This window comes from Colius striatus, chromosome 1 (assembly GCF_028858725.1).
Source record: "Colius striatus isolate bColStr4 chromosome 1, bColStr4.1.hap1, whole genome shotgun sequence".
Lineage (NCBI taxonomy): Eukaryota > Metazoa > Chordata > Aves > Coliiformes > Coliidae > Colius > Colius striatus.
In genome coordinates this window covers 197722038-197742351 of record NC_084759.1, presented here as the reverse complement: position 1 = coordinate 197742351, position 20314 = coordinate 197722038, and the positions used below count along the sequence as shown (strand labels likewise).

General features: G+C 34.5%; 1 protein-coding gene across 1 annotated transcript in view; it reads left to right on the top strand.

Moving 5' to 3' along the window:
* Positions 1 to 752: 752 nt before the first annotated feature.
* Positions 753 to 20314, top strand: part of SEMA3E (semaphorin 3E) — a 145154-nt gene continuing 125592 nt past the window's right edge. The window contains exon 1 of the mRNA XM_062019731.1: positions 753 to 1231. Coding sequence (XP_061875715.1) covers positions 1117 to 1231 — 115 coding nt within the window. The 5' untranslated portion in view covers positions 753 to 1116. The remainder of the gene's footprint in view (positions 1232 to 20314) is intronic.

Sequence of the window (20314 nt, the reverse complement as noted above, 5' to 3'; positions counted from 1 at the left end):
TTGTAAATCTGATACTGTTTATCATACTATATCATGCTCTCTGCTCAGGCTTTAAAAAAAAAAGTACTAAAAAGTACTGCCCAGTCCCATAAGCATCTATTCAGATAAGTAATTTTACTAACATGTGTGGATCATCTACCAACCAGAGTCACAGACATTTAAAATACAATGAGAAGAAGCCACAAAGCAAATCCACAAAAGCTAAACTTTTTCCTTTAAAGTAAGAAAGGATATACAACTAGAATCTTTTTATTCTGATTCACTTAGTAGCATGCTGTTTAATGACTCTAAGCGATAATGTACTTAAATAGTTAATTCAGGGGTTAATCCTCCTCTAAAACTGAGCTGGAAACAAAAGCTGAAATGACTTTTTGGAAGGGAAGGACAGGGGGAAGGGATTCTGACCCTTCTCTCAGTGCTTTACAAGGTGAAACCACAAAGCAATTGAGGAATCGGTGCACGGCACGTGGATTAAAATGCTTCCTAAAAGCAGTCAGGGCTGTACATCGCCTCAATCCTCCCTGAACTTTCTCAGTAAATACAGCAGCCTGCCAGCCCGGATTCCCGCTGGGTGGATCTGCAACTCCAGGAGGGAACGGCACTTCTTGTTTTTAATTAGCAAAGGTGAAAGGTGAATCAAAACTAGCTGTTTGGCAAGTCAGAGCAAGGGGCTGAGTTCTGAAGAGCACCAAGGAGGAGGGTGCTTGCTTTTTTTTTTTTCCCCTCCCTCCCTCCTTCTCTGAATGAATTGCTTTGCAGGAGAGACTGAAAATACAGCTTCTTCCTGAATCCACTGGCAGAGTTACTAAAGAGAGCTCAAGACACAACACTGCAGAGTAACGCCTTGGAATGTCCTCGTACTTTATAAACAAATGTCCTAGGGAGGGAATATTTTTACATGACATTTGCACAGCTTGACACATGGCTAGCTGAGGCTGTGTGTTTCTCTGATGAACACTGAATTTCCCATAGAGATACCCCACAAACTGACCAAAGACAGAAATCTAACTGCACTGGGAAAGTAGAAGTGGAACTTGGAGCCCTAAAAAAACCACCCAGCAAATCAACAAACAGCAGCAGTTAAGTGAAGAGCACAAGAATTTGATTTTGGGCAGGATGACATCTACCCAGGACCTTTTAATCCTGGCACTGTATGGCTTGTTACTAGAGCTACCGACTGGATGTCATACCACAGATACGAGGCAGCCAAGGTTACGTCTGTCACATAAAGGTAGGTCAGTGTGTCAGGTTTTTAAAGACTTTATGCTAATGTGAGCTCATTGACTTCACTGAAAGTACTGCATTGGGGTTAAATTGGGACCTTTGACAGAGTAAAATATTCCTGTTCAGAAATCATGTGAATTGTTTCCTTGTATTAAATGCATCCATAATTAAGTTTAGTGAATTCAGGAAGGTTTAATACACAGTGATGATTTTAAGCTACTGAAGTACTCTTCTACCTAAGAATTTATTAGAATTGCTTGTCATTCTGTCTTACCCTCCATGCTGTAAGAAGGATGTCTGATCTCTAATAGGAGGGGGGAAAATGGAGAAAATAACCTGAAATTATTGCTGTATAAATATACTTTTATGCATCAAGTAACCTTTAAACAATTAAAAGCCTGTTTCACTTTTAGAATTCTATCTATCTACAAATATAGCTAAGGCAAAAAGACTGAATTCCTGTGCAACCATATGATTCATTTTCTAAACTAGCAAGTGTCATCACACTATAATTAAAATGACTAACTGCCAATGTAAGTCTGCTTGTAGTTTAACTGAGTTATACGAAGAAAAAAAAAAGGAGGGTTTTTTTCTGACATATATATGTAGACTACTTATAACTCTTTTTTTCTTGTTTGTTTTAAATTATTTATGTTTCAATTTACCTGAAGCTTGAATTATACTTCATTTGGAGCATCTCTTGTTTAGTTCTGGACTGCCTGTGATTTAAACTCTTCTCTATGATTTGGTTTTAATCCCATGTGTATATAAAAATACCTGTGCACAAATACAACTTTTCAGTTCTCTGCAGAAGTAGATCTGCAGATTATGTACTTAGAAATATGTGACAGGCAATTACTGCAGTAGGAGTGAAAAAATGTTAAGTGTGCAAGATAAATTGATGATTGTCCAATCAGTATTACATCTTATACAAAGATGAAAAGAAAATGCCTTTTTGCTGACATAGTAGGGGATGAGCAAATGTTAATTTACTCGAGAACATTTCTGTGGTTATGAAAGTGAAAACTAAGCTTCATCACTGCAAGGTATATTAGAATACCTATTTTAAGTATGGATAAGATTTAAGAATTAGCATCATTCTACAGCTCCATGTGTAGACAGCTTTAGTCTAAACAAGGTTTAAATGTGTTTTATATAGCAAGTTAAATTACCAGTTATAAACAAAGGAGAAGCTGAATGGGATAATTGGTCTGAACGTTTTGCTAGGAAGCTATAAGAAATGGGCTTTGCTTTTATAGAATGGTGAAATACATTTGAAAGAGTGAAAGATTTGTCATGGAAAGTTGCAAGTAAACAATTGGTCTCAATGAAATAAATGATATTATTCCTTTTAATATACAAATCACTTCTTTTTTAGCCTATATTTTCAGAGTACATAAGGAATGAGTGACAAATGCTGATTATATCATCCTTTCACCTCTCTTACTGTTGAAAATGTGCATTTAAACACCAATTTATCTCTAGATGTGATTACTAAGGCTATCATAATTGATATATCATTGCTTGTGATGGGGTAAGGGAGATGAGAAAAGCACAGTGAGACAAATAGATCTACTCTTATGTTGGTTCAGGACTCTGGCTTAGCTGTCAGTTTTGGCAAGCACCCCATTATGGTGCTGCAGCTATTAACTGCTTCTGTGCTCACTTGTAGAAATAATTGTGTTTCAGCTGGTTGGAATCAGTGTACATTTGACTGCATACTATTTCCACTTTCAGCAGGGAGCCACTAATTTGGCCATAGCACTTCATAAGTCTGGTATTTTCAAAGAGATACATTCATTTCTCATAGAGGGCTAAACCTTCCATGCCTGATGCCAGTACACTCAGATTCAGTTACACAGAAAGATCTGTTCCAACACCCACTTCACCACCATCTTCTATTTCATGTTGTACAATACTATTTTTCATACTTATTTTTTGTACTTATGAAATATGACCGATTTTACAAGCTGTGAGTGTCTGACCATGCATCTCCAGCCCAAGGTTAGAAATGGCATACCTGCCTTCACCCTGGGAACAGCTATTGCCATCTTCCCAGTAAAAAGAATGTAGCGACCAAGCATGAAGACAATGAGTACATGTCTTTGTTGTATTCACTAATCAAACAGGAACAGCAGGAGGATCCCTCATCTTAATAGCATTTGCTCTAGAGAAGGGCTGCTCTGGGTTCCATCTAGGCATGAGTTAGTTATGAAGAGATAGTTGTGCATTCTCCTTATGAAGACGCTGCAGCTTGTCCTGTGAGCTTCCGTGTGTTACAGATGATGAAGACCATATGTGTAAAATTTCAGTGTGGAGTAGCTGTAAATTCAGTTTAAAATTTCACTGCAAAAACCCTGAAACACAAAAATAAGCATATCTGCTCACTGCTTCCCTTTAGAATCATGTACGCTTGTGGCTAGTTGCCATTCAGGTCCTTGCAAGACAGGCTAGTGATGACTGGTAATTTAAAAGCTTCTGTGATGAGCAAGATGAGATTTATGGACATGAGGGTTTTATTTGTTATGGAAGAAGGATTTAAAACTAGTCTGTTTTAAATTCTTGTTATTCTAAAGAGCCAAGAGAAGGCTTCAACAAATTAGAAACAGAGACTTTTTGATTCTTATAAGTTGATAAATGCTTTTTTAAGAAAAAATATTTTAATGTGATACTCAGTGAAAGTGTAGTGAACTGAAAATGAATGAGAACTTTTTGCTCTCACAGAGAATCAGGCTTCACCTGCAGTGCACACATGCCTCCAAACCCACTGCAGCAAGATCAGGTCCTAACCCTTGGGCAGAGGGGTCACCTGATGGATAGGAATACCACAATCCCCTTGCCAATTAAGGGATGTATTGCAACCCCTGTTTGACTCTATGGTCATTTTCTCAGCTTCAGTAGGAGTTAATGAAAGTCGTGCATTCTTGAACTACTGTTAAACCTGTCAAGTTAATGTAAAATGTAATGGTGATTATTCATTTTTATTCACAGTAATCTTACACATGAAAGTTTTTCCATTCCTTTTTATGGGGTAGAATCAATCCTATAACCACTCAACAGTTATTTGATGGCTCTAAATCCATTTTTAGTAAGCTGAACTGTATTTATATCCAGGACTTCAAGGTGTTTTCCCCAAACTGTCATGTTGTGTCTATCAGAAAATTTACCCTGCAATTAGTACCACTTGTGGTATTTGTAGTATGGTTACACTAAAGGTCAGTGTTTGATGATGTCCAGTCTTGTTTAACGTAATAATGTACTCCAGTAGCTTCATATTGATCTGTAGTAGAGATGTATTATTTCTTGCTCAGAATTACAGAGAAATAACTTTCTACATTATTAAGTTATAGGTTGACAACTATATTTAAAAATCATTACCTCATTTTACTTACAGTACAGGCTCTCCCTAATGAGGTGTTAATGGAAGTCAAGCTTCAATCCCTATTCTTTAGAAGCTGCTGGTTAAATTCTTTCCTAGTATCCCACAGTTTGAATTCTCGAATTGGAAATATATAATTAAGGTGAAATCAGAACACACTGCATGTTAAAAAGACACTATTTATATTACAGATTGAAATGGATTTAGTTTCCAGAGGACAAGAGTGATATATTTATATAATCCTAATGGAGCTACACTAGAAGCATGTAGGCCTGACAAGCCAACGAAGGATGTAATCGTATAACTCAAGCATCACACAGGATTTCCAGTGTATTGCTAACTTTTTTTCTCCCTGGTTTGTGGATGTGTTAAAGAGCAAAGATAACATAGTACGAAAATGAGATGTTGAGCCCTGAAGATGGCACATACAGTTTTGTTGCTGCAGTGGGATAGAGTTGGTTATGGGCAGAAATTTGCAGATCTTGAAGGATTTGTTCTCTGTTTTAACTATTTACATGACTCTTGAATGACTTGAGGAATTTTGGCGTCCCCTGATCTCAGGTTGTGTAACTATGCACTGGACATTGTTCTTGCCTGGGAAAGATATAGTTAAGTAGCAGTTATGTTTGTCTTATCCATCCAAATACTTCCCTTTTACCTGCTGTGTGAACTGCTTGCTATTTTCTATAGTAGAGACAAGACTGCAGCAGGCAGAAGGAGCAGAATTAATTTAGAATGAAATAATCTGAACTAGAAAATTTATTCTCAAAGCATAAATATTTCAAACAATAGCAGTAGACAGCTAAGGAAGGGAGAGATGAAATGTTGCAGGCAAAAGTGATACTCTGCACATTCAAATATGGATATTAATATGTAAAATGTGTAATATAAATCATTGCTTGTAGAAGAACTTAGATTTGTTCAAGCTGGTTAATAATCTTTGAAGTCTGCTGATATCTGTTAACAGCAGAAAAAAATATTCCATTGCCATTTGCAGGAGCCAGACTTTCAGCACATGTACTTTAACTTTCTTGAGAACATTAATTTAGAAATTTGAATAATGGTTTTATCATGCTTAGCCATGGTATCTTACAGTGTCTGTTCCCTAGCTAGGTGGCAACAAAATTTATTCAAGGATTAATGAATAAATTTAATAACAAAAATGTAGTGAATTTTTAGACAGGTATTTGTGAATGCTGAAGTATGTGAATATATTTAATGCAAGTATAATATTTTCAATTAGTAATCACCTGTCCGTGTAAATCATTGCTAATAAATGACTAGCCGCAGAATCCATAACTGAATCATGACTGATTGAATTTCATGCATGAAAATGTTTCTATTTTTAACACCTTTCAGTGTAAGAGGATTCTGGTTTTGATATTTTTTCCAGTTCTGGGCTCCTCAGTTCAAGAACGAGAGGGATCTGCTAGAGAGTTCAGCACAGGGCCACAAAGACTATAGTGGAGCATCTCCCTTATGATGAAAGGCTGAGGGAGCTTAGAGAAGAGGAAACTGAGGGGTGACTTCATTAATGTGTACAAATATATAAAAGGCAAGTGCCAGGAGGATGGAGTCAGGCTCTTCTCAATGACATCCAATGACAAGACAAGGGACACTAGGTAGTACCTAGAAAGTAAGAGGTTCCAAACAAACATAAGGAAAAACTTCTTCACTGTGAGGGTGACAGAGCACTGGAACAGGCTGCCCAGATAGATTGTGGTCTTCTTCTCTGGAGACATTTAAAATCCACCTGGATAAGTTTCGGTATGGCCTACTCTAGGTGATCATGCTCTGACAGGGAGGTTGGACTAGTTGACCTTTCAAGGTCCCTTCTGACCCTTAAGATTCTGTGATTCTGTGATTGACTTTGAAAGACTAGTTTTCTACCAAGGCAATTCAAATTTGTGAAAGATGTTAATTCCAGATGCTAGACTTAAATTACCTTGAGTTAGAACCAGAATAAGGATTTAGTATATGGTTTATGCTTACATACAGTCCAGACAAGTCTGTATTAAAAAAAAAATAGATAATTTAATGTATGTATGTATACGCATATATATAAACGTATACGCATATATATAAATGTATCTATAAAAATGGCTGTATAACAGTTATAAGTTTGATTTTTTCTTAGTGAATTAAAAAGCAGTGTAATTCCAGGGAACTGGGAGTTAAAAACATGTATTATCCTGTATTATGGCTTCAGGTCTAAATGTATTTGGGTATAAGGGCTGATAAACAGGATTATGAATATTTGGAAAAATCGTATGACAAGCAGTCATCTTCATACTCAAATTCTTGAGGGCATGTAGAAGTCAATATCAGCTTAGAATTGTCTCAGGGAAAGATACACACATATCTCACTTGTAGGGTGGAGAGGTGAGGTTTTGCATCCCTTTTTTCACTGAACAGACAATTGATTCTTTATCAACAATCTGGTTAAGCTTTAGATTGTTATTCATTCATATCACAAAGAGGTGACTGGAAGCACGTTCAGGAGTGTTTCCAAGTAATCCTAAAGAGATTTGCTCACCAAGGTAGGATTTTTTTCTGGCAGAGGAGAGGACACATGCTAGTTCCTTCCATAACTGCATTTTGTTGACAAAGACGTCTGTACGTATTGCTGTAGCAGAATTCTGAAGCGATAAGAACCACCGCCAGGGATACATGAAGCAGACTGTTTGCTCCATGACATCAATCACTTTCCTGCTTTTGCTTTAGAGAATCAAGTACCATCTGAAGGTGCAAGACCAGAATAACCTGCATGCTGCTGCTTCTATACAGTCACCTCCTTGTATTTAAAGTGATAACGCTATCTGCTATTTTAAACCTTTCTTCTGATATTGTATTCAACATTACTTAAATGAAAGTAGGAATAATGCTGTTTGTATAATTTACAGGATTCTGTGCAAGGGTGAGCATCTGTGTCAGGCCCCTTGAGAAACTTTTGGTCAATAAATATTCTGACATTGTGCAATGGGAATAGTAACTATTATTGAAACCAACGCTCTGGTTTTGTTCATGCAGCCAGGCAAATACAACAAAGTTATAGCACGTAGGCAGAATTGATTAGAAAAATCTTCCTTTCTTAAGAAATTCATAGCCTATAGGAATAAAGATAATAATATTTGTTTTACAGGAAAAAACCCCTCTTAACTTGAGTATGTTATTTAAATTTTTTTTGCATTGGTTAATTAATGTTTGACAATTAAATAATCTGTTAAGCATCTATGAGTAAACAGAAAAGGAAATGTTAGAAGAGAAAAAGAATAAAAATATGGAATTATAAAAAATCTGTAGTGTCACTTAGCTATACCTCTAGAGAAAAGCTGTAAATAATTTTGAAGAACTGATATTTGAAAAGATTTTACAATAAACTCCATCTTTAAATTGATAAAAAATGTAAATGGACATCACTGAGTCTCATCTTGAGGAACTAAGTAAGTTTGCTACATGCATGAAAACAAATAAAACCACCATGATTCTTTTTGAGCATAGTTTCCAAAACAAATGTTACTAACCTAGTGTTTCACCACTTTTATCATCTCAAATTGACAAATTCCTTTTTCTCTTGATCTTGTTTCTTCTGATCATTTTGATGGTTTCAAATTTTATTTTGGAAGAGAGATTTCACCTTGTTAATGAATTCAATCAAAGGCTGACATGACTGCATTTCTTCTCTAAGCATCTTCTGTCAGTTTTGATGAAGCTATAAATTGATATGCTTTCACTCATAGTGCATCCCTTTGTCAAACTGTTTTATAGCAGTCTAAAGACTTTCTCCCTTTCAAAACAAAGTAAAACAGGAATGTATCACTATGTATTCTTTTTTTTTCTTGCTCTGTGATTTTTTTAGGCCTATGAATATCAACTAACTGAAAGTGTTTTGAGATTAAAAAACCCTAACATTACAAACAGAAGGAAAAGTTTCTCTGTGGGTTTTTTTTTTTTTATCAGGGTTTCTCTGTGATATTTCTTAAAGTTAGACCTTTTCAGACAATTTGTAAATTGCATTGTGTTATAGACAGGCATCTGGATGTACTGTTTAGCTACACTAGATGAATATATCACCTTAGTGATGAATCTTTGTTTCTCTTCTAGTCTACTCTCATTTTTTTTTTTAACCTGTAATTTGCAGGACCTCCGGAATATAATGGCATGTCAAAGTTTCCTTTTGCAGTTTCTGGGCAAGTATGTACAAGACATCTGTAAGCACAAAGCTGTCAGCAAAATGATGGTTGCCAAGCAGTTTGGCCTTGGCATGATGCAGATTGTGTGTGCAGCCAATACCTGCAAAACTTGGATACCTCACATAGTTGAAATATAATTTTTGATGGAATATAAGTTGAATCTCATATTTGAACTACTTTTTATTAGTCTCAGGTGAAAGCAGATAACTCATAGTTGTCTATGTCATCTCCTGATACCCTATCTCAATATAGTACTTGACATGCTTTATTAACCTCTTCTATGAATCAGAATCTGCTCAACACTTAAGAAAAGTCAACAAGAACCTTCCAATTACACATAAAGACCCAAGATTTGTCCTTGAATACAGTGTAGTGTTTCAAACTGGAACTTCATTTGCCTGACGTAAGAGCTGTCCATTTGCCTCATACACTTTGCAGTGCTAAATCAGTATTTACCCAGAAACCGTGATGCTCTCTGACATGTTGTCTCTTTGCCTTCCATGAAGAAACTTGGTTCCATTGAACTTTCTGTAACCCAACTGCCTGTTACTGGTTAACTCTTGGTAATCTCCAGTATCAAGGAATGGACTAAAAACTGAAGTTTTCAATGATTCTGCTAATTAAAAAGTTGACACAAATGAAACCTTGCAGTACTGTAATGGCAAAGACTAATGTGCCATAGACATACAATATCTAGCTTCTAATACTATATTATCATTCTTAGTTGAATTTACTTTATATGAATTTTCACATTAGGAAACCTAGTTGTGAATAGTATCTTTCCAGTCAAGGAAAACTGTAAGACAGACATGTGATTTTTGTACTTTGAGTGACTTATATTACAATATAGGTCAAAGGATTCCTATGAATATTAAATGTAAAAATACAGAAGAAATATAAGGGAAAAAATTATATTAATAGAAAAAAAGAAGCCAAAAACAGGAAAGAGAAAATAATGTCACTGACAACTTCTTATATCCCTTTGGTGAATATGTTCACCATTTATAAGAATCTGGTGACAGGTAATATACTGTCTTCTTCCAATTGTGATTTGGCAGCAGCAGTTAAGGGGAAAAAAAAGTTTACTATTGTTATAAATCATGTTGTTAACATTTTACTTCAGCAATACTGAAGAATTTCAGGTTTTGGAAATTTACTCATTCAGTGCAACAGAAGAAGTATATTCTTTATTTCTATTTCTTTAAAATATGAAAAATAGATTTACATACATATTTAAAATGTTATTACTGGATCCTTTTAGTATGATGATGGGGTTTACATACATATTTAAAATGTTATTACTGGATCCCTTTAGTATGATGATGGGGTATTTTTTGCAAACTATTTGCAAAATAATTCTCTAAAGCAAGGACATAGTGCTTGGAAGACAAGCTTTCATTGAAAGAAATCTTCACTATTCTTAAAATCCTTAATGTTTCTATTCTCTACTTCTTCTCTGTTTATTTTTATCTAAAGGATTCCTGACTTCATACTGTGAAGCAATTGAAGCTGCTGTGGGGAGTCAAACAATGGGCTTTTTACTGTTGCTAAGTTTGCTTTATAGGCTTCTTCTTACAACACATTTGTTTAATAGGCCTAGTAAAGTGGTGAATGCAGCTGTAAATATATCTTTTATTTGTTGATGTGCAATAAACATCAGAAGGATGCTGGCCTTTTCTTATTCTGATCTTCTTGACACTGGTGAAAGGAAATTGTACAAAATGAATGAAAAGTGCCTTAAACTGACTGCAGAAAACAACAGTTCTCAAATAACTAAGGGTCACTACCTTGTTTCTCTTTTAACAGATGGTTTCTCCCAGCAGTGTTACTAAAACTTAATAATAGTAAAATAATAGGTTACTTGATGTGAGGGAATTCTTCCAGATAGCACTATTCACTAGGGTCATCACTGAAGGTCATTTTTCAGCCAGAAAGCTAAAGGTTAGAAAGTTGCTCAATTCCATGAGCTCCTGCAACTCTTTGTTTATGATTAAGCTAAGTACTTACCCGTGGGTGTGTGGTAAAAGCCAAGAGTAAAAGAAAATAAACCCATTCCTTTATGTATTAAATATTTCATCTCAGTTGATTGAGAATGGTATGATGCAAAGCTTGAAAATATGTCTTGTCTGGGAGCCCAGAAAGACGTAAGCTGTCTTACAAATCTTATTGTTAATAATGTTGTTGCTGAAAAAAGTGTCTTCATGTGCATGTGTTTACATGCAGTAAGTCATTATTGTCTCTTCTCTTCTTATCTTAGACATGACCACGTCCTGCATATTTTCAGGTTACACAAGCATCTGGGATAAGTAATTTCTACACAGACTATTGAAGATGTGTTAAAGTACTCAGCAGGTTGAATATTTATATGATAGAACCAGGCTGTAAACAGTCTCAAGCCCTTTACTGATTCATTAGTATTGCTTGTTGAGTGACTGAAACTTCTGTGAGCCAACAAACACTGCAATGGGTTTTTTCATTTCTGAAATACCTGAATTCTGGTAAATAAAATACTTAACATTTAGAAGATAAATTAAATAGTTGAAGAGTGGTTCTCCAATACCAACTTTGAATGCAGTACATTGTCCTTAAATTCTATTACTAATTCAAACTTTGATAAAAAAGGAAAAAAGAACAGTGACTTTATTTTACTTTTACTAGGGACAATAGTAAAGCTCCCACAAACTTTTATGACTAAAGAGATACAGGATGCTCCTTGTTCCTGACTTTCATTTCTGAAAGAGATGATCCACTTGGTTGTTCCACTTAGTCTGGAAGTATCTTTCTGTCTCTCCTGAGTATTAAATTATAATAATGATCATCTTAAACCAGAGACCTACCTTACAATCAGATAAAATGGGATGTGATGGATTTGGGATGCATGCCTTATGGTAGGCCTAGGATGTTACATATCCTAGGAAAAAACCCTTTAACTGAGAATGGCTTACTGCAGAGGTTACAAGCTCAAATGCTACTGGTTTGTTAAAGTATAAATAATGATATTATTATGAAGAACTGTGTCTTTGGTCTAATAATGGTCTGGAAGGCAAGGAGAAAGGTGTAGTCACAAGAGCAGTGACCTGAATAATGTAAGTGGCAACCACAGCTGCTGTACATAGCTGTCTCTGGACTGCAGTAATGACTCAGATGTGTTCTGCATCTACTTCAGTGCACAATATGCTGATTATGTTGGTTTAGGTTGTGCATGATATACTGACTTAGGTTAACAGCTTTCATAACATTTTGAACTAAATCAATGCACTATCATTGAAATAGGTGAGCCTCTCACAGATTCCTGGCAGACCTCAGCTGCTCTACAGCCAAACAGTGAAAAACAGAGGTTATACACAAACTGTTATTTCCTCTAACACAAAGTGGTCTGATGGATCATATCCTAAAGCTTTGATTCTATAAATATGTGATCATGTGTGTATGTTTAATCAGACATATGACTCCATTGATTAAAATTGAAGTTGGGGTTTGTTGGTAAGATCAAAGTCTAAGGCACAGATTCTTTGTGGCCATCCCTGTAGCATGATTGATTAAAACCAATCATGAAAAAATTATTCCCAATGCATTACAAAGCAACATGAAGCTCTGATTTTGATTTACGTGTATAATTTCACTTTCCATTTTATTCTTTGATTAAAACACTTATGAAAAGGCTTGAGACATGATTTGCTGTGCTCTTTTGTTATAAGAAAAAGATATTTTTATAAAAATACTTCTTTTAGGATTTAATAGAACATTGTAATATGTATGGGTACTTGTCATTTAGAATGGGGAAATAGATGTTCCATGTGTTATACGTGATCTGTGTAACTTTCCTGATACAAAACAATCCCTAACTTTGCTAGAAAATGCAACAAATTTCTTCATAATATTGGGTTAATGAATTGCAATTTTTTTTCTGGTTTCACATTTACTGCTTTAATGTGTAGCAGCTCTAAAATCCTTGAGCTGTAAAATTAGATATCTGAGTTGTTGAAAACTCCGTGTGCTCTCAATTTAAAAGTAAAACAAAACAAAAAACTTAGAGCACAGAGATTTGAAAATAATAATAACTGATGTTTATACATTCTTGTGAAACAGCTCCTGAAGTGTGCTGTGAATTTGATAGCATAAAAATGCTCTACCTTGGAATTGTTGAAAGGTAACAGACATATTGACATGTACTGAAATCTGATACTGTTGCCTGGGAGTGTTGCAGGACCCATGGGAAATATCTTAGAGTTGTCATGTCTTAGCATGTTTTATATTTTAAATATTGTAAACTATAAATTAATATGAAGAAATCAGATTTCTAATCTATGACAAAAAAGTTCACCAGAATTTTTCTAAATTATATCCATGACTGTAGTTCTGCTACAACCCTGTTGGCATGGTTTGGCTTCTGCATTTAACTGTTCCCGATATGATCATAAGTTTCTACAGATGTCGATTTCTGTGCAACCTCTGTCTCTGTGGTTTTGTTTTGTAAGGGTATTGGTCCTTCAGTCTGTAAGGTCTGCTGTTCTAGACATTGTAATTTTGATGGCAGAGGTTAGGTATTATCACATCCACCTGAGTTGTAACTATATTAAAGTAGCACAGGGTAATAATGTGTTTCTGTTGGCATCTTGGAGTTCTTAGGGATTTCATAGGGATTGTGATAATGCTGATACCACTTAATCACTACAGGACTGTTTACAGACTTTTAAAAGTGCATCTGAGAGCACTAAAGGGTGGAGGTAGATCCCAAGAGTAGCTTACGTAATTGGATTAGAAAACCTTCAGTCTGACCTTAATGCTGTTCATTGGACAAGATTTGTTCTTAACTGGCTGATTGCTACCCTAAGCAGTTACTGTTTTTTTCTCTGTAAAGACCTCAAACCTTTTGAAAATGTAGATAATGAACCTCAATGAAGACCTCACAACTTCTGGTAGAAATTTAAGTCAAATCCTTTTATAATTAAAATATCCCTTTGGGAAAGAAGAGTTACAGTCCTTTTCTTTCATTGAGTGTTTTTCTGTTGGGGTGATTGGATCACCAACAACATTTTAATAATCTACTAGATTTGAGAAATATGGATTTGTTTTGAGGTTTTATGAAAAACTTGCAATAATCTCCTGAGATTTTTAAGTATTTAAGTCTTGTGAAGTCTCTTCTTTTCTTTTTTCCCTGTGGAATTGTTTAACCTACATGTGAGAATAAAGCTTCCTTCCTACTACCTTTTGTTTTGCATAGTGCCACCAGGATATTTTTGAGAAGTGTGATACTGGTAATAATTAATTATATGATTAGTTAATAATTAAATATTAAATAATATATTAAATTTAATGAATAATAATTAACGATATGCCTCAAGGGCAGGTAAATATTAAAGCAGAGAATAATCACAAAAAAGTGAAAGATGTATTCCAGTCTCCTATATGCTTCTATGTCATGTCCCTTGGGCTTTCTCTGTTTTTTCTCCTCCTGAAATAGTCTGAGATTTTTTTTTTCTAGCTTTTTAACCTCTCCACTTCTTAACAAATCATTTAATCATGCTGAAGTCAAAATCACCTTTCCTCATCCCTAATACCTTCCTACTGTAACACACATATTGGCATCCCAGGCCCTGAAGACTCCCTTGCAACAACTACCTCCCTTTCACAGAACCTTCAATGGTATTCCTGGAACTCTACATTCTTCAACCACTTCTTTGGTTCCCTAGGTGGACAAAAAGTAGCATAGGTACCCTTTACCAAAGAATTTTGAAATTGTTCAGAAAGATCCCATGTGTCATAGGAAACAAACTGATAAATTGATTGTGTCACCAACGAGCACAGAGGTCAAGAAAGCATAATTTTCTTAGGAGATCAGACTTGTTTTTGTCACAAGCTAATCAAATAATCTTTGTTGTGATAGATAATCATCTTCTCTTTTATTCCTTCCAAACTGGTATTCCTGTCAATTCAGTGGCAACACAATTATCTTTTCTAATAGTTCCTATGGAAATTTCAGTAACCTCCTGAATTGCAGATAGCAGTTCTTAGGAAGTACACCTGATCATGAAGCATAATTTAAACAGAAGATATTTTCTTATTACATGAGTAAATGTATTAAGGCACGAGGTTTGCATTCATAAGTATGAAAAGGATTAGAAGCAATAAATATGTGGGGTTTGATTCTTAATTTTTATCCTTTACTAATACTGTGGACAGTGTAAGAAATGAGTATTTGGAAGAGGTTTTGGGTGATACTACCTGCTTTCAAGGTTTAGGATTATTATCCCAGCCCTTCCTTCTAGGAGTTTGACATCTTATTCCTGAGGAATCTTGAAGATGTATGAACCTTTAGAGCTTTATGGAGAGAGAATATTAAAGAAAGAAGACAAGGAATAAAAAATATTGCTGAGATCAATATAGTGACATAGGACATTATCTTACCTAAATGAAACCCACTGTATCAGTATCAGCTAGTTTTCACCAAAAGATTTGGTATCATCAACAGTGGGGAAAAAAAATTTATCAGACTAGAAGCAGACAAGTGTATAGACAAGCAAGATTAAAAATAAAATATATGAGTATTCTAATTTAGGAGTGATAACAAAAAACCTATTCTCTATTTACTTATGCATTATCTTAAATGATGTGACTGAGCTCTGAGTGACGAACTAGTAATAAATTGGTTTATGTTGTGCTAACATTTTATGTATCAGTAACCTCCAAGTACTTAAGTATAGCAGCATTTTATTTAAAGTACTTTGAGATAGACAGATAATTTTTTTCCTTTTTTTGATTATGCTGTAAATGCATTCCAAAAATTCTACTGCCCTGATGAATCTTCATTTATTATTTTGTAAGGTTTATTTTCATACTATTAATTGACTTCAATCTTACATATTGTTTAGGAACGTAAAAACAAGGATTGCTGTCTCTTTTCCTGAAACAGTAGCAATACTTTTAAAGAGAAAATGACAGGTGGTGTCTTTCAGTTCTAGTCTCCATAAGAATGCTTATTTTTTTAGCAATTAAGTACTTAATTAAAAAAATCAGTATGAATTGTGTCAGTGATGCTGAGAGTTTCGTATTAATAAATTGGGCAACAACATTTTTCTTTGAAGTCCTAGACTCAGAAATCTAAAACATTTTTAGAATAAGCATTAGCTCTTAAAAATTACAATGTTCAATATCGCAAAGAGTTCTTGGAAATAATATTTTCACAGTATTTCCAAATAATGGAAAAACGCAAGTTAAATGAAAGCTTTATTTTTTTTTGTTGAAATATTATACGCTTTTTCAGAAAGTCTAATCATTTTAAGAGTGTCTAAATTGGCAAAATTGTGCTTTTGATGGATGTCAGTAAGTACTGCTAACTATACAATACATTATTAATAAATTCAAGTGATATTTTTTTCTCTAGGACAGTAGCTTATCATTATTACTTGAAACTGATCTGTCTTGAAGAAGTGCTTGCTTAACTTATTATAGTGAAGAATAACTACAAGAAAATGTTCAGTTGCTCATTTATTTCAAAGTAGACTAGGGGACATACAAGTCCTACAGACTATGTGTCTGGTTTTGAGTGGGTCTACTCACTCCACATTTCACTGTAGATTTGCACATCACAAATGTAGGACTCAACAACACAGTTTGCAATGCTAAAGCAAGTCATGTGACATCTAGGTGTGCATTCACAATCTGCAGCAAATATTAATTAAAGCAACTTCATGGAATCATTGGAATTTGAAGTCAAAATTACTTTGATTCTGAGGCATCCATTTGTCATGTCAGTTAATGCTTGTTTACTTGTCACCTCATCATAACTTGGTCATACATCAAATCCCCATCAGTTCATGTGTCATGATTGATTCTCTTCCCTTTGCCCCAGTGGACTGTTTCATGGTTTTTAAATGATTTCTGCTTGATACAAGAAAAAACATCTAAAACTCTTACTGCTTTGCTTTGTGGGTTTTTTAAAATTAATTTTACTGATTCTTCATGATCCAGTAATGTATATAAATGGTAATCATATGTTTATGTAACTTCCAGCTAGTAAATACAGGGATCTAAATTATTCTGGTCTTTTTAATTTTACTTTTATATATGATTTGATTTGGTTTAGTATCTCTTCTGAAATTTAATATAATAAGGTTAATTTTTCTATTTTAATATTATTCCTTCTCTAAGAGAGCTAAATTTAATTTTGATGTGGTCACTGTTACTTAATGACTCAAGTATAACTATTTCTTCAATTTCTGACTAACATTTCCTTTGTTGTGTTCCAAAACAAGCCATTCCAAGAAGGAATCATTTAACATGCAAAACAGAGCATCTTTAAATGTTTTCTTTATTATGACAAACCACCAGTTTACAAAGGAGATGACCAAGAGATTTTTTAATATAATATTATTTGTTTGTGTGGCTTCATTCAGCCAAGATCATGTCATTAACATTCACTAAAGCTAAAGTAGCACCATATCTTTATGGTACTCTCTATGTACACTCCATACAGAAATCAATTTAAGAAATAAATACATTTCTCATATTTTAGAATATATTTACTTTGTTTCTGCAGTTGTATTTATTATGTACAGGCTACTGTTTGTAGATTATAGCAGTGTTTCTACCCATTCTTTGGTAGCATATGTCTCTGTATTAATTTGGGGGGCATTTGCATGTAGAAAAGCTTATAATATTTTATAATTGGAAGAGATCTGTCAGATTTTCTTGCATGGATCTTCTTTTTACTGTACTTGAATATGAATTTAAGAATACAGCAAGCAATCACTAAATGTTCATCTCAAGGTAGAGAATTTTCTTTGCCTTACTAAGACATTTTAGTGCAAATGAAATCAGTTAATTTCAAGGAGTTACTCTATATTAATTGCACATTCTTAAAACTTCCAGAAACTGTAATTTTTTATTTAGGATAATTGTTACTTAAAGTTTAGATAAAGAGAAAGTTTACAAAAATCAGTTGGTTTCCTGTTGGAATGTATTGGATGCTGACAATGTAATGACTGAAACACAGTACTGAAACAATAGCATATTAGTATTCCTGGTAGTCTGATTGACAAAAGACATTTTAAATCTGTACAGTATTAAACACTTTGTTTCTCTATAGGGATTTTAAAGGGAGATTATAAAAGATAACTAAGTACTTCTTACATGAAGCTTGATTAGTTTAGAAAAATATATATGTAACTAAAGACCAGAAATACTGGAAACAAGCAATTGTGCTTTTGATTATTAGCCCTTTTACAGCTCGTACTTGAGTATCTATATGTAGCTTATATTTGATATATATGCAACACTATAAGTTTGAAGAAAAGTGGCTGGAAAGTATAAAAGGACCTGAGGATGTTGGCTGACAGTGGCTGAATGTGAACCAGTAGTCTGCCCAGGTGGTCAATGGCATCCTAACTTGTATCAGAAATATCGTGGCTGCAGTACCAGAGCAGTGATTATGCCCTTGTACTTGACACTAGTGAGACCACACCTTGAGCGCTATGTTCAGTGTTGTCTCACTACAAGAGGGACATTGATGTGCTGGAGCATGTCCAGAGATAGGCAATAAAGCTGGTGAAGGGTCTGGAGCACAAGTCTGATGAACAGCTAAAGGAACTGGGAGTGTTTAGCCCAGAGAAGAGGAGACTGAGAGGAGGACTTATCACTCCCAAATAATGTTATAGAAGGAAAGAAAATGACCTCAAGTTGCACCAGGGGAATTTAAACTGGATATTAAGTAATTATTTTTCATCAAAAAGGTTGTTAACAGGCCACCCAAACAAGTGGTTGACAGTTGGACTGTATGATCTTAGAGGTCTATTCCAACCTAAATGATTCTGTGATTCTATATTTTGTGGTGTTTGAAAAGACCCAGAGTCAGGCTTTGTTTCAAACCTGTCTATATGGCCCTAATCACATGCTTCAGGCCCTAGGCTGCTTTCTGCAGGTGAGAAAAGATTTCTCCCACATACTTTTATGGCGGTTACTTTCAGTTAGTTGGAGACTGACTTCACAATCTGCCTATGTTTTTTTTTCCTAATGTTCATTACATTAATTGTTAAGATTTGTCACTACAAATGAGAAAAGAGACACTAAATTGTCACTCAGCTGCAGAAAATATCAGTAACTTACTGATACAGGGAGTTACACATACAGTACACGTTTCATACCAGCAAATTAGTTGTAATTTTACTCACTTGGTTAGATAAAGTGAAACCCCTACAAATTTACTGACAAATTATTCAAAATATTTAGTCTGTAAATAGTATGTGTTTGTTGGTAGTGGAAGTGCCTAAATTTTGTCTCACAAATCTGGCAACTCTTTTTTTTGGAAATGAGCTTTATTTTTTTATTTGCTCCTTTAAGCATCCCCTGCAACCTGAAAAAACTCTAAAGGATTCCAGTAGTCTTAAGATGTGTGTTATCTCTGAGGCATGGACAAACATCAACTGAATTCTTAGTTAAAATTATTAAAATTTTCATCTAAGACAAATATAAGTTCTCAATCTGCAGCAAATTCCTAGGTAAAAAATATATAGCTAAATTAATATACTATATTTCTATTGTACTGTTCAGACCATCCAGAGTGTTGCAGCAGATGAAAACCCTGGATAATCAGGAAAGAGAGAGGCATAATCAAGTAGAACAATAAATCATTCTTACTAAATAAGGGACGTACTTTTTTTTTCCCCAAGTAGAGCATTTTTAAATTGAATTCTCTTTTCTGTCTATTTCTGTGTTAAAAATATGCTTTCCTTCGGATAAGTATTTTATAATGATGACTGATGTTATAAGAATATGTGGGATTTGTTCTGAGCTGAAAAAATTCAGTGCCTAATGAATTCAGAAATATCTGATGAATAATGCATTATACGTTATGTAATTTCAAGATTAACTTGTCTTTCAGTTGATGACCAGATAGTTCTAGAAAAATATCCTACAGGATAAATGGAATAGAAAGGACAAGATCTCCCTACTTACATATGTATAACATTTGTATAAATTTTTGTATACGCTAAGGTCAATTGAACAGGATTTGAGCTATATGTCATATGCTGAAGCTCAAGTGCAGCATATCCTCTGAACATGTGTTTGTGACTTCTGTGAATATATCCTCTGACTTTTTAGAGCTTTGGTTGGCTGAGGCTCTTCTGATCTTTTCCAAATTTTGAGGGAACTTGTGTTTCTGGAGGCTTACTTAGTTTTGTTTTCACTGCATCCTCACTGCAAAATGGAGACAGAACTAGCTCATGTGCCACAGCCCAAGATGGGCTTTTCATTTTGTTTGAAGTATTCTTAAATTTGGCCTCAAGTTTCTTGTAGGAATGAGAACCAAGTACAAACCCACATTAACAGTGTATTGATCTTTTCAAACATTACTGCTTTCTTTCTTTTCATAGATAACTAATTGTCCTCAAGGTATTGATTAATTTGTACTGTTGGGGAAGTAAAGCTGAATTTAGACTGTAGTGGTTACTAATCATACTCATGCAAAGTATTCCCTTCTGATTCATAAAATAGAATGACTAAGTAATTTTTCTGGTTT